Source organism: Dermochelys coriacea, chromosome 2, assembly GCF_009764565.3.
Source record: "Dermochelys coriacea isolate rDerCor1 chromosome 2, rDerCor1.pri.v4, whole genome shotgun sequence".
In the NCBI taxonomy this organism is placed as follows: domain Eukaryota; kingdom Metazoa; phylum Chordata; order Testudines; family Dermochelyidae; genus Dermochelys; species Dermochelys coriacea.
The window spans coordinates 90,473,202-90,501,113 of NC_050069.1; the positions used below are offsets into that span (position 1 = coordinate 90,473,202).

A 27,912-nucleotide genomic window follows, 5' to 3' on the forward strand; every position below is an offset into this window, starting at 1 on the left:
TTTTAATGAGAGCTCAGAATATTTATTCTGAAATTTATACATACTGAAGGCTTTTTCACAATTTTTATTTCCATAATTATCAGTATTGGGAGTGCTCAGCTGCTAGTCCCGGCTGTGCGGAAGGGAGTGGGGGGAGAGGACAATGAGACTTTGTCTGCAGTGAGCCACCAGTGTCAGGTCAGACCCACCCCCAGGACTCTTGCCCCTATCCCGGCTCCAGGAAGCTCTGCACCTCTCACCAACTTCTTGCCCTCAGCTGCAGGGGGGGAGGGGTCACTGTATGGGTAGCTGCCCCCCCATCCATCTAACCCCCATGTATTTGGACCCACATACACACTGATTCCCCCCCCACACCGAATCTCCACCCTGCTGAGCCTTACCCCTTGCATCCAGAGCCTCCCTGCCAAGCCTCATCCCCCTTCTCTCCCCAAATATAGAAGCAAAATATGCCTATAGGAATCTGCCTTGTTTAAATAAATATTTGGCAAAAACTTTATACCTGATCTTTTTGGCTCCCCATCTAGCTTCATGTGACTTGCCCTTTCTTCTTCATTGACTAGTGGAAGTGAAGATGCTTCCATTGCACCTAAAGTTTAATTTTCTCTCAGTAGGTGGGAGATCTCAACAACTGAATTCTCATTGTCCCACCATCTTTCAGAGCTTCACATTGGTCCTGAGAGAACTAAGCTATGGGGACATCATCTCAGGTGGATTTATCGATGTATATTTTGATGGGCTCAGCTTAACTGTTACTTAGGCTGTGGGAGGAAATGGTGGCCATTTTAGCTGAGGGCAAAGGGGGAAACAGGATGGGGTGGAGAAATAAGGGCTTGAGGAGGCACAGAGTGAATAGGGTCTAAGAGGAAAAAAACGGAAGCCCTCTCTCCTCCTGTTCTTCCTCCACTGTGTGTCAGAGTAGATCCCACCATAGGTGTGCATGCATCTCCATGCACGCAAGATTGGATTCTTTTGAACAGCGGTGAGTACTTCATGCCAACCTGGACTTCAAACGGTCAGGTTCAAACACTGCTTGTCCTGTGATGGTCTCATTCTTACTGACAGACACAGCCATTGCCTTTTCTGCCAAAGGGAAAGCCATATCCTGGAGAGGTTCTCAATATGCCAATCATTTTCCTCTAGGGCCTGCAACTCTAGGTACATAGGGATCAAATAACATCTGCTATATACTATAAAAACTATAAAATTGGAACTGAAAGAATCTGCATTGGCTAGTGCTCTTTTAAGCAGGGATCACACCCTGGGATTGGGCAGTTAAAGAAAAGCGACCGAGGGTACTGTCAATTGTGTCGGTGCCAACAGCCTCAATATCTGAGCTGGTACCTATACCCCAGTCACAGAGGGATGACACTAAGAGACCGACCCTGAAAAAGCACAAACACCGCGCCAAGTAACATGCAGGATCATCCCACAAAAAGGATGTGAGGTATCACTTCTCCATGGATAGAGCCTCAAGTCCATCAACACGGGAATGGAACCCTGGTATTGATGTTGATGCCCACAACCAAACTGATGACAGGCCTGAGATGTGCATGATGGAGGCCCCAGTGTTCTCTGATCCTGCATGATAATGACTGGTGCCAGATCAGGTGCAGAGGCCACATCACGTCATTGGATCACCATTTGAAGAGGGTTATTTGTCTTCATCCTTGGTGCTTTACTCTTTCTCACTGTGTTGACCAAGCATGCTTTTCCTTTGCCTTCAGAAAACAACCTCAAGCACCAGAGATTTCCTGACAAGAGTTCTGTTCCTGGGAATGATACTGGGCTGGCCAGCCTCAACTAGGGGTACCTGCAGCTTGTTGGCCCTACTGGCTTTATTGGGGATTGTCATCACATATGATCAGGAAGAGAATAAAATCTTGCCCTTTTACAACATCATTAATCAGACCTCCAACACCAGTTCCTGGCATCAGCCACCATGAGCAGTAGATAAAGGAAGGTCTCCCCCCAAGCAGCCTTAATCATCCAATGTGGCAGTGAACCCAGACTCTACCCCCATTGTCAATGACTTCACAGCTTTCCAGGATCTCCTGTCCCACATAGCAGAGACCCTGAATATCGAAACAGTCATATAAGAGAAGTCTCTGTACACCATCTTCAGTCACAATTGCCCTCCCAATCAGCTGAGGCACACTCAGGCCCGCTAACTGACTCGCAAATCCTGACCACTCTCTCTTTCATCTCTAAACAAGTGTAGAAAAGATATCAGGTACCTCCAGAGGGCTATGAACACTTTTAGGTCCACTATCACATTTTGAGGTGCAGTTCAGACCAATGAGAGGTTGTCACCTCTTGTCCTGTAACCAAAATGCTCTGCTGCTGTAGCTTCCTGTCTGGACACTCCTAGCTAGCATATAAGCACGCACTATGTGTGTTGTGCAATCCTGGTTCTGCAACTCTGACTCCAGCAGTCAGCCTGTTACACCATAGTCACACTCTGGTCTCTACCAACCTTATTACTACTACTCAAGTGACCCCAAAACTGTCTGTCATGAAATATCCAGCCCTCTTCTAGAACATTGAGGAGCAATAAGGTTTGTTGCTCCTTTAAAGAGACAAAAGCACAGCAGCTTGTTGCTTTAACTAGAATTGATGATCACTTCAAGTCAAACGTAGTGCTGGGTTGATTTAGAATAAAAGTAAAACAAGTTTATTTAATCAAAAAGAGAGAGGTTTTAAATGAGTTAATGTACAAGAGATAAAGACCTAATGGTTACCAGCAAATAAAAGTAAAATACAGTGAGACTTAACAAGCTGCAACTTTTGGTTCAATGTAGATTTCTTATCAGTCTTTTTCTTTCCAGTCTTGGATGACTTTTTTCCTCAGTGAGGACCTGCCAGAAAAGTACAAGGTACTAGTTTCTCTTGTCTTCCTAGGTGAAAGATCTTTGCCTAAACATGTTTTTCACTTATATTCAGTTCCCATAATCTTTAGCCCCCTTGGTTGAAGGACCCATCTTTCTCAGCTTGAAAGAGCTCTGGCCCCTTGTCTGTCCAGTGATGAATGCTAAGATAGCTGCTTCTCTCTCCTTGGATCTTCCCAAAGTCGCTATTTTGTCCCCAGACTCGGGATGGCTCATGCTGTTCTTTCCTTCCTATGAATTTCCCATTCCCTTGTTGATTTGTATGTGAATGGGGGTTCCATTGTTTTTAATCACATGTTGCTTAGTTTCATTGGAGACAACAGATAGTTGCCTTCTCTCCTGTCTGGGGGAAAATCTGCTTCCCCCTGTTTTGGTCACAGACTTCAAAGCATAATATTAAGTATCTGTAATTCCTCATATAGTTTTAATATGTACATTTTACAATGGTATGACTCACCAGTGTGTCATTAGCTTTCATTTTAAAAAAATCACCTTACTTGATACACTTTTATAATACAATAATATTGTATACAGTCAGTGGATTCAATTACTTATCATTTGAGGTTCATAATCTCTTGTGGTGGGTATCTCCGCCATTCGATAGGCTTTGTTTACCTTTCATGTAAATGTAAACCTTCATTGTTCCTGCCTGACAACCAGGCTGCTCAGAGAAACAAATACAGTCTGCCTTAGACAAAGGAATGTGTACTTACTGCATTGCTTGCCAAACACATCTTAAGAACATAATGCAAGCATGTATTCATAACTTGTATATTATGACTCTGCAGTCCAAGAGAAATTCAGGTCTTCAAAAGGTACTTAAGGACAAAGACCTGAAGAAATCAGACCTGGTTGGACACAAAACATACTCATCAGCCTCACTTCAACTCCACGGGGGTAGGGGGGGAAAACTATTTTGTTTGCAAAATACAACTTCCTCCCCTTTTAAAGATTCCCTCAGGAGAACAGAGGAGTTAAGATCTCATAAAAGAAGACCATGTAGTATCTAGAACAGCACTGTAGGCAGCCATGGATGCATCTGATATGGCTGCAAAGTTTGTGGTAATGGCCATTGTTATGAGATGGTCCTCTTGTCTGTTAGTGTCTGGGATACCTAAAGAGGTACAAGCCATTATTGAGGACCTGCCCTTTGTTGGGATGGACTCATGAGCTATGTTAAGGTCCTTGGGGATTTACACTCTGGGTCACTACTGAAAACAATGTAAGGACCATTCCCAGCAGAAACAAAGGATACCAGCTTACTCTCATGGATGACCATGTGAGGAATAATCTCAGAAAAGGTTCCGTTGACCTAGGACATGCTGGTCCTCAACTTCCTTTTGCTCACCTGGCATAGAGACAGCAGGATTGACAGAGCTGCTGCCATCTTCAGGAGTCTTTTTGCTTCTTTCTACCTGGCTTCATTCACAGGGACAAATGAGTGTTCAGACATCTCCCATTGCTTTCCTATTCACACCTTATTCCCTACCCCTTTTTCTCATTAGGTCACAAAAAGTAGCCTTGCTGCTTTGTCTAGAAAACATAGAATAGGTCCTGCAGGAGTCAAAGGGAAGAGGCTTTTACTCCCAATGTTTTCTTATTCCAAAAAGACAGGTTGTCTTTGCCCTTCTTAGACCTGGGGAGACTGAACAAATATTTATGCCGCCTAAATTTTAGGATGATAATGCTTGCCTCTCTCATTCTGTCCTTGCAGGCCCAAGACTTTTGGCTTGCCAGGTGCATATTTCCACAAAGCCATCCACCAGACTCACGAGATATGATTGAGATTCATAGTGGGGCTGAATCACTAGTAATTCAAGATACTGTCATCTGGACTTTCCACAGCACCAAGAATTGGCATGAAATGTCTAGCAGTAGTTGCAGTACACCTGAGGAGACAGGTATACACATCTACCTTTACCTACTGACTGTGTCTGATCAGAGTCAGGTTCCAACAGGAGATGGCAATAACTCTAGTGCATATACTCGCACAATCCTTGCCTTGATGGGCCTCCTAGAGAACTCTGAAAAATAGTCTCTTTCCCTATCACAGATGGTATACATCATGGGAGCTTTGATAGACTCAATGTCAGAGAGCATACCTGCCTGAGGACTGTTCCTGTCTTTGTGATCCCTGCTACTCGAGATAAAATCAATGCTGACTGACTGTATAGACTTGCCCTAGTCTGTGATGCCGTACGTCAGCATGCAAGTATGTGACACTGCTTGCCAGACTTCACCTGAGGCCTCTAAAGCTCTGACTCAGGTCTGTGTGCTCTCCAGCCGAAGCCAGATGGACAGGAAATGTCACATTGCCACCTCATGTCATAAATGAATTGACATGGGGGCTAGAACCCAAAAATGTAAGGAGAAGAGAAGTTTTCATACCCAACCCTGGCAAATACTTTTAATCATGAGCATACTAGGGACAGGTTGGAAAGCCCACTCGGAACATCAGTAAATGCAAGAGGTCTGATCTTTGGAAGACCTCTGACTCCACATAAACATGGAACTCAGGGCTATCAGGCTGGCCTGTGTAACTTTTCCTGTCTGTGCTCTGAAATTCCACAGAGGAGATCCTAATGGACAACCCCTCTGCAAGGCGCTGCATAAACAAGCAAGGAGGTGCCCATTTATTGTAAATGGCCTGGAGGCCATAGGACTCTAGACATGGTACCACTATCACAGGGTAGCCCCAATGGTTCTTCACTTCCCAGGAGTCAGCAATGACTTAGCAAATTTCCTGAGCAGGCAGTCTGTAATCAGTCACAAGTGGGCTCTGTGAAGAACCATCATAAAACCAGTATTCCATTGTTTGGGGCTGCGGGAGGCAAGGTTCTGTGCAATTGTTCGCCACCAAGGACAGTGCCAAATTTTTGAACTTCTATTCCATTGGGCTAATTGCCCAGTGCCACCTTCTATAATGGCAGAAGAGAGTGTCTGATTCCTTTCTCCTGATTCCAGGTTGATTCCCAAAACCAAAAGAGATGTAGCCACGATCATTCTTGTAACATCATACTGACTGAGGCAGTTTTGGCTGACAGACTTGTTACAGATGTCCAACCTAGATGGTGGCTGGCTAAGTACCATGGACAGTTCTAGACAAGTCCAGAGATCCTGATGCAGAGCAGGAAGATATCCACACAAAGGACTTATTTATCAACGTGGAAGATGTTCTATCTGGGTAGTCCTAGAAGGCATGGATCCTAAGCAGGCTTTGATATCACAGGTTCTCAACTCCTTTTTGCATCTGAAATACTCCAACCATTGTACAGCTCCTTTAAGGTCCACTTAGCAGTGATCTCAGCTTGCCATTCTCCTGTTTGCTCTTTCTCTGGGATATGATTCATGCCTTCAGAGGGTTTTTTTAATGCTAGTTTGTCCTAGGGAATCTCAGTCTACAGAACCATGTTGTCTCTTTCAGTTTGAAATACGGCTCAAGAATCTAGACTTTTTTTTTTTTTTTTTTTTTTTGCATCACGGTTTACCTTTTAAGCACTTTGTCCAAGGTAACACAAGAAACGTGTAGTAAATCAAAGAATAGAATTATGTCATGGTTTCAGTCCTCTGTTTTAGCCACGAAGCCATATTCAAATGGTTTGGAAACTTTGTTTAAAAGGCAAGAAAAGGCTGATCGTAACTGGGATCATCTAATTTTGGAATAAAAATGTTTGGCCATATTTTATTGTTCCTGTTTTTCAGCTTTTATATCTGACTGATCTATGACTCAAATCCACACTCAGTGCAGAAATTGCCTGTAATGGACAATAGAAGTTTTGATGTTGTACTAGGGTCCTATTATTTTGGGGGCATGTATTGGATCTTGGTCCTTTGTCTTTGATATTTCAGTGAAACCTGGTAGATTAAATTCAATTTTATAGCCTCTTGTAAGGCCACCCTTTTCAAGTTCCGATTGTATGAATAAGTAAAGGCAACAGGAGAGCATTCTAGTTTGTGAGAGATATTGGGTAGATAATTTAGTAAATGTTCTTGCCAACCTATTAATTCGGTATTATAAGGTCAAGAAGCATTTATTATTCATTTACTCATGTGTTGTGATAGCATGGAGTTCTTTTCAGTTAATAAGATGACATAGTGGACAACCAAAAAGAGTTTATATTAAATGAGGAAGTTACTCACCTTGTGCAGTAACAATGTTTCTTTGAGATGGGTGCTCCACTGTAGGTGTATGTGTGCCCCTGTGCCTCTAATTGGAGATTTTTGGTAGCAGTGTCCCGTTGAGCCCACGCATGTGCCCTCCCTCCCTTGTGGTCTGTCTCAAGGCTATTTAGCACTGCTTGGGCAACCACCCACTCCCACTTCCTTCTCTACCACAGAGCCCTATAGACAACTCTGAAGAGGGGAGGAGGGCGGGTTGTGGAGCATCCATAGGGACACATCTCGAAGAACCATAGTTATTCCACAAGGTGAGTAACTTCCTCTTCTTCTTTGAGTAGTGTCCCTATGGGTGCTCCACTATAGGTGACTCCCAAGCAGTAACCACCACTGGAGGCTGGGACTTCGGAGTGGAGTCTTTTACTACAGAGAATACTGTGAAGTCGAAGATGTTGTGAGTGGCCAAATCCTCAGTGATCGCATAATGTTCTGCGAAAGTATGGGCAGAGGCCCAAGTCATTGCTCTATAGATTGCTGAGAAAGGGGTATCCCTACAGAATGTGATTGAGGTAAAAACTGACCTCGTGGAGTGCATATGGACTCTGGACGGAAGCAAGTTGCACCCTTGATAAGTGATTAATGCAACTAGAGACCCATTTGGATAGTCTTTGAGCCAATATCACAGAGCTTTTGGATCTTTCTGTGGACGAAAGGAAGAGTTTAGGAGATTTCCTGAAGTCCTTAGTCCTGTCCAAGTAGAATGCTAATATCCTTCTAATATCTAGCATATGCACAATTATCTCCCAGTTGTCACAATGTGGTTTTAGGGAAAAAACAGGGAGATGAATCTGTTGATTCATATGGAAAGTGCAGAGAAAGTAGGGAGAAACTTGGGATATGGACTTAAGAGTGTGTTGTGTTGTGTTTTTTGTTTTTGTTTTTTTTAAGAGAGTAAAAGGCAGTGAACAATGGATGTGCCATCAGGGCTGCTATTTCTCCTATGTGCCTAGCTGAGATGATGGCAATTTAGTAATGCTGTCTTCATGGACAGGTGTAAGAGAGAACACGTTGCCCTGGACTCGGAGGGAGATCTAGTCAAAGCCCTGAACACTAGGTTAAAGTCCCAGGCTGGAGCGGGTGGTGTCACATGTGGGAAGAGATTCCCAATGCCCTTAAAGAATCTACACATTAGTGGGTGAGCAAACGCGAAGTAGGAAGTCGATTTCGCCACGAGATGAACCTTAAGAAAGCTGAGTGAGAGTTTAAAATGTAGTGCAAAATCAGAGGGAGGAAAGATGAGGTTGGATCTGTGTGTTTGAAATGACACAAACTTGGAGTTGTTTCCATTTTGTAGATAAGTATGTCGAGTGGTCAACTTTCAGTTGTGTTGCAACACATCTTTCAGCTTGTCAGAGCATTCTGCCTCTAAGCCTTGGAACAAAGAAGGAGCCAAGCCTGGAGGTGGAGGACCCATGGGTTGGGGTGAAGGGTCAGTCCATTGTTTTGAGAGTAGGTGAGAGAGGAGCTGAAGAGAAACAGGAGGGCATATTGCCATCTGTGTCAGGTAAGGGAGCCAAACTTGTCATGGTCAAGACAGGCAATCAGAATAACTCTCGTTTTGCCTCGTTGAATTTTCAGCAGAATGCAGTATACTTGTATGTCTCTTCCCAGTTTCCTACCATATCCAAGTGGGCCCTGTCCTGTGGGAAGATGAGGGCAACTGCCAGTGAATGTTTACAGAGGCCGGCCCTGGAGCAGTAACATGGACCTTTTCTTGTTCCATTAAGTAATGAAGAGATCCATAGTCAGGGTTCCCCAAAGGAAAGATATATCTTGAAGAACCTCTGAATTCAGCACACACACATTGTTGTGAGAAAATTGCAAGTGAGACTGTCGGCTGTGATGTTCTGTATCCCTGGTAGGTAGACAGCTGAAATGAGCACACTGTGATGGGTGCATCAATTCCAAAGTTTGAATGCTGTCTTGTAGAGGGAGGGAGATCTGGCAGTTCCTTGGTGGTTTATACAAAACATACAGGTCACATTAAGTTCATCATGACCTTTGTGTGTTTTTTTTGATGAAAGGCAGAAAGTGTGCACAGGCACTCCTGACAGCCTTAGCCCCGGAAGAGTGATATGGAATGTCATTTCTGTGGCAGGCCATTTGTCTTGAACCTTGTGGTTGTGTAGGTGATCTCCTCAGTGTATTAGGGAGACATCTGTCCCAAGGTGGTGAATATGGGTAGCGAGAGGAATGCTCTTGCTTCTACCGCATCAAGGTTTGTTGGGGTTTTCATGCAAGCCGGACAAAGCACATCAGCCAATATGGTTGGTAGCAAAGCCGTTTATCTGTTGTTTTCTCATTGCTTTTATACACTCCTTTTACATAATATTTCAACCCCCTCCAAAGTCCATCACCCGGTAGCGGAGACATCTCGTTGGTCGAGCAGCCTCAGCACGGGCCATGCACGTGCGTCCTTCCTCTTGATTGGAGCACAGCTGTCCGCTATCTGTTGTCAACAAAGTCTGGTGTTGCCAGTTTGCCTGGATCACGTCCCAGCCTGTAACTCTTTCTCAAAGCTCATTAAAGGTTCACTGCGGCCTTGACTAGCTGATAAATATTCTTAACTAGCTCACAGATACACCATGTTCCCACAAAGGTTGGTGTTAATAAAGTCTAGTCACCATACCAGGGTTAGTATGCCACTACAATGAAGAGAACCTTGGAGAATACCCTGTGTGGAGCAGTCTATACTGAAAATGATCCTGCCCCAAAGGTAAGCAGTAGGAAATCTCTTGTACGATGGTTGTATTGAGATATGGAAGTAGGCACCCTATAGGTTCAGGGCTAGAAATCAATCTCCTTGCTTTAGAGCTGGTCCTAGCTGTGAAGTAGGGAAGGTGACTTCTGAGAGGCGTGACACACGTATAGATGGCAGCTGATGCTGTAAGGTATCATTGTTCACGCCCTCGACCAGCTCATCAAAAGCGCTTTTGAGAGGTCACAGATTGGGGTATAGACTGTTCCCACTTTTAAGCTCTGGTCCTCTTGCACTGTGGCTCATAACAGCACTGAGATGGTGGGTATTGAGAAGATTGTGGTGTGGTTGAGAGCTAGATCTTCTCTTCTGTCCCACAGTGTAGGTTCCAAAGGTTGCTGATCCCTGATATAGTGTCTTGTACAGTATCAGTTGAAAGCTGAAGTAATGCTGGTCATTAATATCTTTATGAAATGTAGGTACTGACAATATTTTAAAAGTTTTATGGTATATACTGAAAATATATCCTGAGAGTATGTATGAAGGTATGAGGCACCACGGAGACGCATATTCTCTCGGAGCAGGAGAGTTTGTCATTCTAGCTAGCTAAATGATATGTACCGTATATACTCGATCATAAGCCGGTTCGTTCATAAGGCAACCTCCCCTCCCCCAAGATGGATAAGTAAAAATGGTAAAAACTGTATGACCCTTTCATAAGCTGACCCTATATTTCAGGGGTTGGCAAACTTTGGCTCCCAGCCCGTCAGGGTAAGCCACTGGCAGGTCGGGACGTTTTGTTTATCTGGAGCGTTCGTAGGCACAGAGCCTCTCAGCTCCCAGAGGCTGTGGTTTGCCGTTCCCAGACAAGTGGTGCCACTTCCCGCAGCTCCCATTGGCTGGGAATGGCAAACCGCAGTCACAGGGAACTGGGGGGGGGGGGGCTCCATGCCTGCAGATGCTCCAGGTAAACAAAACGACAATGTATTAGATATTCAATTCAATGATTTCATAGAGTTTAAAATTATCAAATTTTGGTGTAGACCTGTTTATAAGCCGACCACTGCGCTTTGATGTCACTTTTTTTTTTTACCAAAAATATTCGGCTTATGAATGAGTATATACGGTAAGTTAAGCGTTGTATTGTTTCACTGTGCCTCCCATCGCTGGTCTGAACTGAATGCTAATAAAAAACAGACATGTGAAGTCAATAGGCAGCAGAGAATAAACAGTAATGGGCTTTACTGACTGAGTGGAGAAAAATAATTTTAGGGGGAATATCAGGGAAAAGTAAAAGGACACATCCTTATCTATCGCTGAGGTAGCAAAAACGAGAGCACTTTTTTCCCATCAATGAAGGGTGGTTCCCCCCCAGTCATGTTGGTTGGTGATGCTGGGAAAGATTGCTTTAGGAGAGAAACTGCTTTAGACAAAGACTTTTGTCCTGTCAAAGATAAGTTTAGACTTTTATAAGCATGTTATATCTCTCTTGTTTTTATGTAATCATTTATGTTTCCATTATCTTTACTCAGTATCTCTTAAATCTTAATCTTTGATAATAAACTTATGATTGCTTCACTATAACTATATTTCTCTGTGATGTGGTGTTGTAAAGGATCTGATCCTGAATTGTGCCAGTCAAACTGTGTACTGTCTCTTTGGGGACAGCTTACCTGGTGACTGCTGATTGTGTCCAGAGATTGGGACTGGATATTGCTGGAGAGACTCCCAGGACTTGGGTGTTGGTGTGTGTTTATCCTTAGCTTGTACAGAGCTGCTGAGGTGTGTGGAGACCTGGAAAACAGTGCTTGTTTGTGATCAGAAGCTGTTGGTTTCAGGGAGCTGAGCCACAGCAGGCACAAACAAGTCTGCTTCATGTGAAGGGCAAGTTGTAGTGGTGAGGTACCTCACAAGCCTGGGTACCCATCCCTCCCCTTCAGGGGTCAAGACCAGGGAACTACATTTTTCCATCCCAGAAAAAAGAGAGGCTCTGCAGATGCTCCATGCTTTCAGACCTGGCGTTCATATTCACAGTTTCGGAGAAGGGGTTGTGTAGCCTTGTCTATCAACACCTTGTTGATGGTGTGCTGAACTGGGTCAGAATATGGTTTAACTGCAAATGTGTTTCCCAATTCTTAGTGTTTTCTTTCCTATACCTTTTTGTTTAAATTCTACATCTTGTGACTGTTTTTCATTTTATTTGAAAAAAAAAATTATATAGCGAACTCGAATATGGCATTTTCATCAAGCAATATGCAATTTTTGTGTGTTAGCTATTAATAAATTTGCACCAAAAGAGTTATTTCATTGTTAGTGGAAGTCCTTCGTTTTGTTCTTTAAATTTAATACTCCTCCCCCTCTCCCTTTTCACTTTGTAGAGCTGCTTGGGTGTTTAATAAATAGTGTTGAACAAACTGAGATCAAGTTGGATAGACATAGCAAATTGAAATTCAACGTTGTGATTCTACTCTAGATAATTCTTCTGCCTTTTTTTTTTTTTAAAAAAAAAGAAAAGTCTCTCCTTCCTTCTTTCTCCAACTTTTGCGTAAAATAGAGGCCTGATTTTCATAGGTCACTAGTAACTTGTTGGATGCCCAATTTGAGACACCTTAAAATGGACTGATTTAAAGAGAGCAGGTGATCTATACTTTCTAAACATCAGGCTCCTATGAGGTGTCAAAATTACCAGTCACTGAAATTTTAGGCCAGAAATTAATAGATCTTTTTTTTATATTTTTCAAATATTCTACTGAAATAGAAAAGAAATCCATATTGGCTCTTTTCACATCAATTAAATGACTTGCTCTTACACTTATTTGCTGCTGGGCTTTTGAATACCATGATGCTTCAAACTGTGTAAAATAGTTCTCTTTAAATCTTCTGCTAACGTCATTAAAATAAATAGGTTGCATCTCGGATCTCTATCTTCATGCCTGGTTTCTAATATTTTAGCATTCTGCAAAAGCAGCAAAGCCTTATAAACATTCACAGCATTTTTTCATATCGTTTTGAAATATGGCACAGATTGCTAAAATTATTATGCGATATTTTATCATAGCATCTTTGCTGTTGAATATAGAGTATTAATGCTCAAGGTTGAAAATAATTCATGAGGAGTAAGAAATTATGTTCAGTCATTTGATGAACTCATGCTAATTTGTAGAATCCTGTTTTTGTAGCTAGCACATACTGCAGTAACAACTGTTCCAAGTACTTTTTCTTTTAGAACAAACATGACTCACTGCCCTTAGGTAAATAGAAATTCACTGTTAATGCTCTGTACATATTGGCAAGACTTTGTTGTAGAATAAACAGTGATTTAATCATTTATATATTTCTAATTGGGCAAAAGCGTAGGTTTAAAGTGTAGTTTGCAGCTTGGCAAAATGAATATATTTGTTAGCTGTCATTTAACCTTAAACAACAAAAAACCACTCTTCTTTGAAATCATTTGGCACTTCTGGATTATTTAGATGCTTCAGAATGCCTTATTCTGTGATGATATAGGTGTCATAAAACAGTTTGACAGGTTTTCCCAGATTGGAGTGAGGGAGGGACTTCACAGGCAGGATCAGAGGCATGAGCCATAGGAGAACAGTGGAGAAGGTTGCATTATGCCAGATCCCATCCCCTCTAAATCAAATGTGTTCTTGAACCTATGGATAAAGCAGCAGTGGGAATAGCTCCTTGAACTTCACCCACCCACTATCTCTGCTCCCACATCAGCTCAGTCTCATGCTTCTCTACTCTAATTACCATGGCACTTAGCTAAACTGTGAGATTAGTTGCATGCAGCTACTACAAGATGCCCCAACCCCTTAGCAGCATGTAGCCTTCAGCTGTCTGGGGAACAAGGAAGGCAAACCTCAGAACAAGAAAGTTAAAGAAGAATACATTTGAAAATCAAAAAGAAAATAAGAACAAAGACAAAGAATGGACAGAGAAGAGATGACAGCAACTATGGTGCAATGTGGAGCATGAATTCCACAGGTTGTTTATATACAGTGTGAATACATGGACTTCCATTAGCTCTAAATGTAAGCTTCCATAAATTTAATCAAGTGACTCACTTGTTATGCGACAGTATATATTAAAAAGTGATTGATCACTTAGCAATGTATCGTTATAACGGGGCTTACCTCAGTCAAGTGCCCTTTCTTCTCCGCGTTAGATTTTATTAATCCTAATTTGTTGTGATGTCATCCTATGTAAATGTTTCAGAATCTAATATTTGTTAACCTTTTAAAAATAATTTAAAGACCTTTTCAATATTACCTATATATTTTTACCTAACACAACTAAGACTGAATATGGTACCATCGGTGCTGGAACGAGGGGTGCTGGGGTGCAGCAGCACCCTCTGGCTTGAAGTGGTTTCCATCATATACAGGGTTTCAGTTTGGTTCAATGGCTCTCAGCCCTCCCATATAGATTGTTCCAGCACCACTGTATAGTACTTTAAATTGTACCACAATAGGTATACCAAGTTTTTGTCACAGATGTTTTTAGTAAAAGTCAGACAGAGGTCATGAGCAATAAACAGAAATTCACAGAAGCTTGTGACCTGTCTCTGACTTTCACTAAAAATATCCCTGGCAAAAGGGGTAGGTGGGTTCAGCATCCACTGCTGTTGGGGCTCCCAGGTCCCACACCGCTGTGGTGCGTGTGAGCTCTGGGGTCCCCTGGCGTGTGGCTGGGCTGCTGCAGAGTCCCCTCACCCCTGGGGCAGCTGGGAGCTGCAGGGGACCCCAGCTGCTGCTCGGGGCTGGGAAGCTGCGGGGAGTCACTGCCGGCCACTTGCTGCAGCTGGGCAGCTGCGGGGAGTCACTGCGGGTTGCCTGCTGTGGCTGGGCAGCTGCAGGGTCCACTCGTGTGGCTGGGCAGCTGCGGGGTCTGCCGACCACTTGCCCCCTGCCGTGGCTGAGCAGCTGCGGAGTCCCCCCACTAGGGTGGGGAGCTGCGGGGGCAAGGCTGGCTGGGAGCTCCAGTCACGGAGCTCAATGGAAGTCATGGATTCTGTGACCTCTGTGGCATAACCGTAGTCTTAACCATTGTGTGGTAAAATAAAGATGCAACAGAAGATGAATGGACTATAAGGTGGATAGAAAGCTGGCTAGATCATAGGGCTTAATGGGTAGTGATCAATGGCTCGATGTCTAGTTGGCAGCCGGTATCAGGCGGAGTGCCCCAGGGGTCAGTCCTGGGGCCGGTTTTGTTCAACATCTTTATTAATTATTTGGATGATGGGATGGATTGTACCCTCAGCAAATTCGCAGATGATACTAAACTGGGGGGAGTGACAGATACTCTGGAGGGTCGGGATAGGGTCCAGAGTGACCTAGACAAATTGGAGGACTGGGCCAAAAGAAATCTGATGAGCTTCAACAAGGACAAGTGCAGAGTCCTGCACTTACGATGGAAGAATTCCATGCACTGCTATAGGCTGGGGACCGACTGGCTAAGGTGCAGTTCTGCAGAAAAGGACCTGGGGATTACAGTGGACGAGAAGCTGGATATGAGTCAACAGTGTGTCCTTGTTGCCAAGAAGGCTAACAGCATATTGGGGTGCATTAGTAAGAGCATTGCCAGCAGATCGAGGGAAGTGATTATTTTCTTCTGTTCGGCACTGGTGAGGCCACATCTGGAGTATTGCGTCCAGTTTTGGGACCCCCACTACTGAAAGGATGTGGACAAATTGGAGAGAGTCCAGCGGAGGGCAACAAAAATGATTAGGGGGCTGGGGCACATGACTTGTGAGGAGAGCTGAGGGAACTGGCGTTTAGTCTGCAGAAGAGAAGAGTGAGGGGGGATTTGATAGCAGTCTTCAACTACTTGAAGCGGGGTCCCAAAGAGGATGGAACTAGGCTGTTGTCGGTGGCAGATGACAGAATAAGGAGCAATGATCTCAAGTTGCAGTGGGGGAGTCTAGGTTGGATATTAGGAAAAAACTATTTCACTAGGAGGGTGATCTCTATCCTTAGAGGTTTTTAAGGCCCAGCTTGACAAAGCCCTGGCTGGGATGATTTAGTTGGGGTTGGTCCTGCTTGGAGCAGGTGACCTCCTGAGGTCTCTTCCAACCCTAATCTTCTATGATTTATAGACATAAGAACCCAGAAATCAGTGAGAGACTGTAAGCCCCTTAGGATATATATGGTGAACTTGCTATAACAGGAAGCAGGTATTCCTAGAAAACCAGGGTAAGGTTGGTTATTTCCATCTTCAGTTCAGTGTTCATTCTTCTGCTGTGATGGATGTAATGTGATCATGAATTTGTATTATTCTTTGAGGTGAGGTGAGCTATGCCCCAAGCATCTGGATTACTATATAATCTCCAGGAAGAGATGTTTCCTCCGAGATAACTTTTTTTTTTTTCCCTTCACTCATTTTTAAACATCTGAACTGTTAATGATTTTTTTGGAAAGTGTGAACGTTATGAGGCTGTGGCATTAAAATTTCTAGGGGCATATTGTATCGTTCTTTTTGCTAAGATGAGCTGCTCTATGAATTCTTTTCTGGTGAATTGTGGGAGAACTTGTCTGTCCTTTTGAGGCATTTGCGGTGAATTTAGGGAAGGTATTGGAGGACTAGCGGTATCCGCATTGCAGAATGGTCACATTAGCTGCTGAAGAGTTGTGCTAACTCAAGCTTTAGCATTTACCCCATGACAGGCTGGCAAACTTGAATTAAAAGCACCACAGTGTTCCTGGGTTTTTGTGTGTGGGCATGATTCAAGTAGGGCAACACTTGACTTATCACTTGCATTAACTTTGCACTGAAGACAAGTGCTAAGATGACAAGACATTCTATAGCAAGTAAAGTTACATTACTGCATCAGAAAGCTTTCAGAACCTTTTCTCCCTTATTTAAGAAAAGTCATGAACTCCTTCTACTGGACGTTCTAATGAATAGGTTCACTATCATCAGGAGTATGTTCAGCTTGGCGTCCTTCAAGTATAGTAAAATGATCATAAACAATAATTCCAAGCAACATTACAAATAAGTGTGTGTTTGTTCTTGGTTTTAAAACCATCACAATTACAGTGCTATAGTGAAATGTAATTAAAATAAGAATTTACAGGGCATTGTCACCACGCTATCAAAATCCAATATTAGAGTAATTCAATTATGAGGGCTAAATTAGTTATTTATCAAAAGCTAAGTTTTATTGGTTGTCAGGAACATGTACAGGATTATTTTATTATAGCAGAGCCATTAGCAACAGCTAAAGTTGAGATTGTGCTCAGTCTCTCCTCCTATACCCAAAAGAACATTAGCGTTACAAGAAAAAACAAACCACAAACTTATGAAAACCAGGAATTGCTTGGTTAAGATGCTTCTTCACATAAGGTGTAATCATACAGCCTTAATGCTGTGTGCACGGGGAGGCCAGCGTCTTGATCCCTTCTCTTGGGAATGCAGAATATATTTCAAAACTGCAGAAAACTAATTTTAGGATATCCTCTATTGTGGTGTTAACCTTTTTAATTGTGACTATGTAGCTGGAAACAAAGAGGAGAGCGAGCTCAGTGTGTCCAGTGTGCTCTGTCAACCATAAGCAATTATTTCCCCATTATTGTTGCTACAGAGGCCACACTGACGGTCCTGTTGCATTGTGTGAGGATGAGTCATGGTCTGGAGTTGTGGGGGAACAGAATATAGCGTTGGGTTTTTTTTTTTTGTTTTTTTTTTAAGGGCAGATAAGATATTGTGAAATTCCCACTACGTATTGCCATCCCAGTGAGACAGAGTTAAGGTTGTGTATGTGTGAAAAAGCACCTTAATTACACATTTCTTGGTTTTCATAAGTTTGTGATTTGTGTTAAAAGAAAAACATGTTTTTCTGAGAATGGAAGATCTTGACTGAACGTTTCCTGGTTTTCCAACATTTGGGTTTGGCATTTTGAAATCCCACTGTCAGGAAAGTTATGAAGACAAGGTGGCACTGTTGTGCAGCAGCAAACAGCTCCACCCTAACCATGTATTTTGTAAGTGAATTCCCTCTGGTTTGGGTCTGCTTTCCTGTGGCTGTGATATCAAGTTTTAGCAGACAATATTAAACTTTGTTTTGAAGAGTTTGATTCAGGCGGTCATCATTGATAAGTGTTCCAGAGACACAGCCAAGAGAGTCTGCATGTACAACTGCTCTTTTCAGCGTAATTATCTCACCAAAGGAAAAGACCTAATCTTTATTGACAATTCTGTGTTACGTCAAGCACAGCAATGGCCCTAAACATACACCATCTCTGGACATCCCACCTGATCTCTTCAGGAGTGTGGCAATAAAGTGGCTATAGTGAACTATGGATGGAATGGTAGCTAGTTTAGGGAATGCTACAGTAAAATGGTGGCTCCAAAAATAACGGGAGCGTAGTCAGTTTAAAAAGAAAAGCTACACAAAACACAACACTGGTTCATGAGTTTTCCATATAACCAAACACTCCACTCCTCATTTTCCTTCCTGTCCTAGGACCCTCTACAGAGTGATTTCCTGGAGCCCTGGGCTGACTGTTCCTTATCCTCAAGTCAGTCAAAGTTGGCTCCTGCGTCCTGGATTAGCCAAAATAGCTTATTAAGGTTCATGGGCATGTGTGGGTGGCCCATATGAGCCTACTAAGGCTCAGAAGTGTAGGTTGGCCACCAAGGAGCCTAATGATGGAACACTTGGATGTAGGCCCATAGTTTTTGGATCAGTGTCCAGCTTCTCTGTGCACATTTCAATAAATTGGTTACAGGCTCACTACCCTGCATATTCATGGCCCGTGAATCTTTTTATGCCTGCAGAACAGAGGTCTAGGGTTCCCCATACTTGGCACCACCATGGCACAGCTCCAGCCCTGTCTAGTGCCTTAACCACTGGGCTGTCATCCCTTCCCACACCACCTCTTCCTTCCTCATTCTCTGCACAGAAATTCCATCATGTGCCACTATTTGCTAGGCAAACTTAATTATCTATTTGTCCTTCGTAGAGCTTCGTACGAATTTTCAGGCCAACCTGACTTCTTAGTAGATTTTAGAAAGGATGCAAAATATGATTTTAATCAGTAATTTAGCTGCAACCTTAACGTAATTGGAAAAATAGCGGGGAGAGAACCCTCCAGAAATTTTTTCAAATAGTACCATAATGAACCTTTATGGTAGCTGTGGGGATTGAACACCTTGAGTTCATACCACAAACCTTTTGAATTTCACTTAATGCATTTTGCTGATGGATTACATAACCATTTGCTAGATAGCAGTAGGACCCTGGAAGTCAAGATTCCTGGATTAAATTCCAGTCTCTGTAAAGAAAATGTGGTATGTTGTTTTGATAGGTGGTTATACATAAGATAGCCAAGTACATAGATTTGACACATTCATTCTGAAAGGGAGTGTGTTTAGGTGGGATGAGACTTGGATCTGCCATACTAGAGAACTAAATTCTGTTGTAGCTTTTCTAGAAGTGATTTTGTGCAATCTTTCAGTCTCTTTAACTGTAAAATGGGTGCAGTGATAATTGCTTTACCTCAGAGATATGAGGCCTTGGTCAATAAGTCTGTGAACTGCATAAAAATATTAACAGTCAGTGAAAGAGGTGTGCTAGAGGGAGGAGCTGGCTCAGCAGCTGAACTCAGTTTCATTTTAACACCATCTAGTACCAGCTTTGTTTCTATGCTAGACTTCCTGTTCTTCAGCCCAAGGACAGAGCTGTACTTGTCAGAGTGTCCAGTGTGATGTAGCCATAAGTTTGAATTCAGCTTTGAGCTTAGCCTGCTCTTCTCTGAAGAGTCTGCTGTGATTCCGCTCTATTCATACTCTGAATCCGATTCTCCTCTACTCTAGTGTACTCTACACTGCCGCTTGCATGGCTTTGGTGCGCACGCGCGCGTGTGTGTGTGTGTGTGTAAAATACATTTTCTCTTTTTGCAGACACATGATGAACACACTCATTCAAGATACAGCTAGCTGAACAGCTATAAAATGCCCAAATTTGCATCTACAAAAGCAGTTCAGATTGAAAATTCTGACAGTGATAGCACCATGGTGGAGAAACCAACTGGAAGAAAGGTAAAAAGGAAATGTAATTAAATAAATTACACTGAAAGATTATTAATTTTGTAGGAATATATAATATGTATGAACCATAAGAAATCATATCATAGGTCAAGGTATGGCATTACAATCCTAGGAAATATATGTGAATCTGTATTTCAGTATCCTGGTCTTAAAAAAAAAAAATCTAGCTAAAATAGATCACAGGTTTTTGATTGTTAATATCCTCATCAGTATATGTGCAGCAGACATTAGGAATTTTCTAAAATGTTTTAATCTAAGTTTAATATTAAAAGGAACTGGATATGCTGAATTTATTATTATTATTATGTCAGTGTGCTATTCATGTCTTATGTCATCTGATGTCTTTATGAAATTGATGTTGCTATTTTAGATTACTGCATTTAATTCTATATTTTTGTCTAGAATATATATGTATGTATATTTTAGTATCTTATTCTGAATTCCTCCAGAGAAAGCACAGATTAATGTTGTAAACACAAATGCATTCCTTGCATAGGACAGGCAGTTGTTGAGTGTTCGTTGACATTTGACTTCCAGCCTTAATACAGGAAAAAAAGATGTATAATTATCTTAGAAATGCTGCAGTTCCTGGAGTGTGAGCCCACTTTAAAAATTGTGTAATTTAGTTTCTGAGTGAGGCCAAAAAGTAAGATAAAGCTGATGCTAAGCAGTATGGTTTGTTGTTCTATCATTATGCAAACTGAGATTTTACTCAGAAATATTGCTGTCTCACCCATTTTTAAAACTTCTAAAACCCACTCTGTGTGAGTGTCCTACAGGGAGCCCTTTGGGGCACTTGTACATGTAGTGAGCATCCATAATTTGTCAGTAGGGCTCAGAGACAGTGAGGTGGAGGTAGTGCTGTCTGCAGTACTATCAAATACCAGAAGGTGGTATGCCAGCATGCCATACATTGTCCTCTTCTGTACAATAGTTACACTGGGGAGAGGGTGTGCTAAGTGATGGTGTGCTAAGTGATGGTTTTCACAGGTATAAAGAGATGCTACCCAGTATTATTCTTCCCCTCTTCTGCCACTGGAGATACTATGACTTTTAAAGGTGTAACGCTTCTAGGTAGAAAAGCTCAGGTTGTTGTGTTGAAAGGGTGCTGGGCTTGAAGGTGTTAATGTACTGATAGAATCCTTGTTTTACTGTTGGAGCATTAAACAGTAATTGTGGCTCAGATTTTACGTAAACCAAATACTCCTACTGTCGATCACCATCCATACCTCTTAAACTATTTATTAAACACCATACAAAGAAAGATAATTTGAAACTTAAATTATTAAAATTAATTTTTACTTAATTTCCCTTATTTTCTTTAGCTGTACAGACTTTTAAAAGGAAAATCCATTGCTTGACAATCTCTCAGTTGGTATTAAATAACCTTGAGAAAAAGAGTTAGTTACAGGTGTTACCTCTTGAGATATTGAAGTCAGTCCTGTTTCTTTTGAAGATGAAGCTAAGCTAATTAATATTAAGGGAGTGAGAGAGAAAACAACAACAAATGAGGAGACGATTTAGGTTCTTTTTCTTCTGCTTGCAGTTTAACTTCTGGAAAATCACAGGCACAGAACACAATATATAACTTTGTTTGCCACTCCTGGCTAAGATGAGAAGAGGTTAGAGAAATAAAGTAAGGGAAAGAAATTGACATGCAAGGGAAGAAATAATAGTAAGAACCTTATGTTCACATCCACATTTCAGTGCATAATATACAAAGCAGTATAAACAAGACATTTTATGAAATTTTAGTTTTGTACTGACTTCACTAGTGCTTTTTATGTAGCCTGTTGTAAAATTAGGCAACTATCTAGATGAGTTGGTATACCCCCTGGAAGACTTCTGTGTACCCCTGGTTGAGAACCACTGGTCTAAAAGTTCTGAGATGTCAGGATCATCAGTTCTAGCTTCAGAAGTTTGATAGAAGCATATCAGTGTTCTGAAGTATATCCCAAAGTATAGCCTGAAACCAAAATTATCTTAAATTATTAGAAAATTGGCAATCAGTTTAAATGGGAGAAAAAAAATCAAATGTTTCAAAATAAGTAATAGACTTACACTTTTAACATATGGTTTTGTATCAATTTCATATTAGATAGGTATGGTGCCACCCTGGCTTAGTTTTAGATATATTATTGAAAACAAAAGGATAACATTATATAAATGTGTATTCTTTTAACATTTGCAATAAAAGAGCTCTTTAAAAAAAAAAAAAGTCTTATCTGGGTCTATACCCATATTTATCTAGATAGGCTAAAACCTTAGTTACTTGGTAGATAAATAAGGTAATAAAATCTTCACCCCTTAAGAGATCATGCATCTTTCAGTTTCTCTATCTCTCCTGTTAACACTGAACCTCCCAGCCTCTGCTGTCAGCATGCCCATTTCTGTGATAATGACATTGAGTGGTCAAGAGGCCTATCGATTAGACTTTTTAGCTACTTTAATGGGTTTAGGTGTGAACAATACGTATGATTTAGTGTTATCTGAGTGCTAGATCTTCTCTACATGGTATTTTCCAATTTTATTCAATCTTTCTTTTTTTTTTTTTTTTTTTTTTTCCCCCTATTTGCACTAACCAGCAAAAAGGCCTTGTCTTACCACATGTTAACTTACATGAGGTAACTACAACTAAAGAAAAGCCTAGTGAGAAGGTAGTTTGTAGCTTTCACATGTGTTACCAGGGCGAAGGAAAGACTTTTGGGAAACCTAAACTAGTTAATATAAGGTAAGAAAGAACACACCTGTTTTCCTAGTGAGGGTGCACCCAGAAAGTGTCCATCCAAGGCTCTGGGCCACAGGAGCATATAGGCAGCTAGTGCCAATAATGGAGCACAGGCAGTGGTGGATTATTGCATGGGCCAATGGAGGCCCCTGCCTAAGGCCCCGGCCAATTTGGAGGCCCTGCAGGAGTGGCGGGAATTCAGGCCATACCCCCTGCTCCTCCTCTTCCCCTGAGGCCCTGCTTCCAGCCCAGCTTGGAAACCTGTGGAAGCGTGGTGAGCAATGCATAGTCTCGCTCCCCCAGGCGCTGCTCGCCTGAGCCTCATTCTAAGCTTGGCCAAGCCCCTCCCTCCAGCCCTGTGCAGAGCTGAACCAAGGGGACCCCCCCAGCCCCTTGCAGCGTTGCACCAAGCCCCTCACCCAAGGTTCTCCCCCTCCCCCCGGTGTGAAGCTTGGTCACCCAAGTGTGTCTCTCTCTCTCTCTCTCTCTCTCTCTCTCTCTCTCTCTCTCACACACACACCCCATGCAGCACGGAGCTCACCAAAGCCCCTCTCCTGCAGAGTTAGCCTGAGCCCCTCCCCCGTGTGGATCTGGCCTGAGCCACTTACTGAAATCTCCGTCCTCCACTCACCTCCCCGGAGCCCCACTGCTCACCCCACTCCCATCCCCCGCATGCTCCTTTTTGGCAAAACTTTTTGTGACCAGTTAGCAAGAGCAAATGGGACAAATGCCCAGTTTTGGCCAAAAAATCGAGACATCTGGGGCCAAATTGGGGAGTATGGTCATCCTAGGCCAGAGGTCCCCAAACTTTTTTGGTTGCGCCTCTCCCAACTTGGTCCAAGCCCTTCCCCCCCCCCCCACCTCCGAGCCAGGGTCAAGAGTGGGGTCCACAGTCGGGGGCTGTGAGTGGGGGTGCAGCTGGGAGCAGAGCCTGGGGTGGGGCCAGAGCAGATTTGGGGGCAGGGCAGGGCAGGGCTGGGCCCTCCCCGGCCACCCCTCCCCCAGAATGTTCCTCCATGCTCCCCATAGGGGGTGTGCCCCACAGTTTGGGGACCATTGCTCTGGGCTGTGGTAAGAGCCACCCAGGGTGCCTGAGCGGCTGTGGGGAGCCCTGGACCCTGCACTTGTCTTGAGCATGGTGCTGGGGTGCCCAAGAGAAGCCCCCAGCCCTTGTCTATACCCTCCAAGGCCCACCGCCCAGGGCTCCTCACAGTGGCCTGGGCTCCCTGGTCAGCTCTTACCGTGGCCTGACTTCTGGCCAGGCCAGGTGCTGGGGTCTAGGGGGTAAGGGGAGGAGCAGGGGGCGGGGCCCAAATGTTGTTTGTGCCCAGGGCACCAATATATCTTAATCCGCCTCTGAACACAGGTCAAAAATGGACACATTTATACAGCATAAACAGATTAATGAGTTTTGCTGCAGTTTGATTTCTAGATCTAGTACTCTAGTAATCCCATCTCAAGGTGAGAGGTATGGATGACAGTTGTAAGGTCTGCATCTGAAATAAGTGATCTTAACCTTTTGGTGTGTGAGGATGTGGGGGGGGGGGGAGTGGCCTGGCCATTACGGCTACCTGCTCATCTAGTAGCACGAAGTCTAACTAGACCCTTCGATTACAAACCATTCTCTTGTTAGTGTAATCAGAAAGGCCTGATTCTTATGTTGTCTATTTATATCTAATATAATTTCTTAGTGGAGGATGTCTGCTCAGGCACAGTCCTTCCCTCATGGAGAGCTAGTCATTGTCATCACTGCTACTCTTTCTTACAGTTTTCCCAAACAGCAGCAGAGTGAAATTCTAATTGTTGTCAGTTTCACTGCAGTCTACAGGATTCTGAATAGCAGTTGTGAAACTGACCAGTTTTGTGAATTTAATTACTGCTACTATTACTTGAGAATGCTATGAACAGAAACACAAGAGAGTGGTAAGAAAATACCAATTCTAGAGCTAGTCAAGACTCTGAAACCATGAAAATCAATGATAATGCTGTCTCAATGTCATATAATCGTTGCCACATCTGTATTCCTGGTAGGCTGAGGAACTCGGTTGGCTTCCATAATAAACTAGGGTTAGTAGAAAAGGCTTCAGTTTACAGTTTAGTGTAAGTGTAGTATACAAGAATGAAAAGTTATGTCATTTTGCTACATTTATAATGCTGCAAATTTAGCTAAGGTTATAGAATCAGTATTATTGTGAGAATTGGTACGTAATCGTGTAAAGATAGTTCCTTGATACATTCTCGTAGGGGAGCAGAGTTAAGGTTTATTACATCTTTCACCTTTCTTTATTTTTTCAGGACATAGGGCTTTTTTATCTCTAATGCACTATGCACATTTATAGAGCTGTAAAAATAATAATGCAATTTTAAAATTAGTTTAACATAGATTTTTTTGTTTGGAATATATATTGATACATACATTTTACACAATGCTGTACTGGGAACTGCAGCAGTGAAAGCAGCCCATCAGGCTGCCTCTCCCAGGAGCCAGCACTCCAGACAGCAGCTCCTCTGGCATGGCTGCACTGCCCTGCTCCCCACTTGCTGGGGCGGGCACCAGGCTCACCGGCAGCTGTCCCTGGTTTCGCTAGTGCAGTGGGCAGGGCTGGGGGTGGTACAACCGTGCTGAAGGAACTGCCAGCTTGGGGCTCTCAGTCCTGGGAGTGGCTGCCCATCGGGCTGTTGCTTTTTCTGCTGCAGTTCTCGGTAGAGCTCTCCAGCTCCATGGATGCTGATTTATATCCACGGATATAAATTTTGTATCCGCACAGAGCTCTCATCATTTTAGTGTTCACTAGTTACATGGTATTTTTGGGGGTTCCCGGGATTGTGACACTTTGAGCTCTTTAGATGGTATTGTCAGCATTACAACTTCAGTGTCATTGTTTCCCATTTGTTGGCATTGTGGACATGACAAAGTCTTTTTTTCTAGTGCTGTGCTTCTTGTAAAATCAAAATTCCAGTCTCTAATTTACGTATGTTTGAAATATCTGCCCTGCAGGTGAACTGTTTTATGCAGTCTTCATGCCTACTTCTAACTTCTCAACTTGTTTACCTCTGCCTATGAGTACTTCATGTCACCCAGATAGTTTGTGCCAACTGTTTCAGATACCCAACTTTCGGATGTTGAGGCAACAGGGTGATATACTGTCCACACTTGATGAGGTGACATAGAGCTAAGTGTCATGGGTATATTGCTATCATTATATCCTTAGTGTCTTCTGATCTCCCCCACATATGTTTAACTATATGTTAAACCTATAGAAGGGATGGCTGGATTTAGTTGTGTGGGATACAGGCAAGAAGAGTTCTTGGTGAGAGAGAACAATTGTCTACCTCAACCCTCTGTGTCATATCTAAAAGGTAGGAATGCACTCCTCTTAACACAATCCATGTTTACCCTTGCTAGATTTGTAAGAGGATTATCGGCACTTCGTGCTCAGCAATGTTGAAGGCTGCTGATATAGCGAACAATTACAGCAGGAACATTTAAGCTCTGTCCCAGACCTAAGGAGAGCTTATGATTGGTCTTAGATTTCTTTTGTGGTGGCTTAGAAAAACTACCTGGTATCCTTTTGAGTTGACATTTCCAATCTCAGTGCACTCAAATAGAAAAGGTAGATTTTTCAGTGGGGTATCATAACTTTTCCTTCAAGAACTCTCCCTAATTAGACTCCTGATCAGGTGTATCCCTTGTAAATCTAGTCCTGTGCAGATTGTGTTAGTTCTTTTGATTCTCTGAGGTTTTTAACTTTGATGGCTAGAAAAAATTATCTTCATTTTGGCTGTAGTTTCAACCAGATTGGTCAGATGGCCTATATGAATTCCACTTTCATTCCTAGTTTGATTCCGAATAAACCAAAGGTGGTCTTGAGAATTGTACCTTCTTTTCTTTCAAATGTTTTCTTCCAGTTTCATCTATACAGGAGATAAATCTTGTACATATCTCCTCTTCTCCAAAAGTGCCAGAAGAATGCTTTTGTTGTTCATTGGATGTCTACTGTACTTTTGATATATTACTGTCACAGAATTAGTCAGTCTGGTAGTTTGACCTAATCATCCTTTGAGAGTGTCTCAGGATGGGAGGGATGGGGACTAAAATACCTAAATTTTGGTGGTCTACTCAGATGCTATATTTCCAAAGACTATAATGCAAAGAGGATGCCACGTCTCTTCTATGCTCAAGTACATTGTATCATGAACAGCGCAAAAAAAAAAAAAAAAAAAAGGGAGGCTTTGGCAGAGAAAATCTGTCAAGTAGGCTTTGCTGACTTTGTCCTTTTTTCCAAAGACTGTCCTTTACACGCTATTGGCTATTTATTACAGCAAAGCTGTTAAACTGTATTGCCCCTACTATCCTGCCATCTTTTTTTTTATTATTTTTCTCTTCCTCGTATAAAGGTATGCCCATAATCTCAAAAGTTTCAAATTTGTGTATCTGAAGAGTGCAGAAAGTATAATTTTACTTGTAAATGGTGGTGTATGCACAAACAACAATCTAGATTTGCCGAAACCTTTCTCAATGTTACTTGTGAGTTTAATAAAATCTTTTCAGATAAATAAATTTCACTATTTTTCCTCTCTTGCTCTCCCCCTGCCTTCTTTCTGAGGTGGGAAGGTAGTTTTGAATATATTTTATATTTCATTACTGTATTCAGTTCTGGGCCACATTTGTTCAATATCAGATTATATCTTACTATGATTCTTATGGTATGGGAAGGCAAGAAAGTGAGTTGGGATCAAAGGATGCCATTATTTTAGCATTCTTTTGGTACTGTTCCTGTACTGATCAGCTCATCATTCCTGGATTCAGATATTTAAGAAACCGAAACAACATTTAGAAGTAAAATTCTACTTTTTATTCCCCCCACCCTCTTTTTAAAAAAACTTTTTCTAAATTTGTGTCTAGCAAGAACATAAATTTTTCTATTTTTTAGTAATGGTAATTTGCTTTAACAGTTAAATATGTACATCATTATTTTTAACAAGTATGCACTATTTTAGTAAGTACACTATTCTCTATACAAACATTGCTTAGTATACTTTTTGTTTCTATCAGAGCAAGGACAAGATTGCATCGTACAGCAAAACTCCAAAAGTGGATAGGAATGATGTGGGGAAGGAGATGAAAGAAAAGTCTTCCATGAAACGTAAACTTCCTTTTACTATTAGTCCATCCAGAAATGAAGATCGAAATTCAGACACAGGTAGAACACTTTATTTCCTTAGCTAATCATTTGTTGCTGAAACACATCCTGATTATTTTATGTTATGATAGTGAGTTAAATGCAAATGATACTAACTAGTATAGATGTGTGTGCTTGCTTGCTTGCTTTCTGTTTCAGATCTCGGTCCCATCTGATAGGCTTTCATCC

General features: G+C 42.3%; 1 protein-coding gene across 4 annotated transcripts in view; it reads left to right on the top strand.

The window, feature by feature from the left end:
- The window catches only part of ANKRD12 (ankyrin repeat domain 12), a 104,719-nt gene that overhangs the window by 13,788 nt on the left and 63,019 nt on the right, over positions 1–27,912 (top strand). For 3 of the 4 annotated variants that reach the window (XM_038389960.2, XM_043508095.1, XM_038389958.2), the window contains exons 2-3: positions 19,666–19,803; positions 27,597–27,744. In XM_038389960.2, coding sequence (XP_038245888.1) covers positions 19,717–19,803; positions 27,597–27,744 — 235 coding nt within the window. In that variant the 5' untranslated portion in view covers positions 19,666–19,716. Of the gene's footprint in view, positions 1–19,665; positions 19,804–27,596; positions 27,745–27,912 lie in introns of those variants that run through there. The other variant, XM_043508096.1, reaches the window with a different exon arrangement.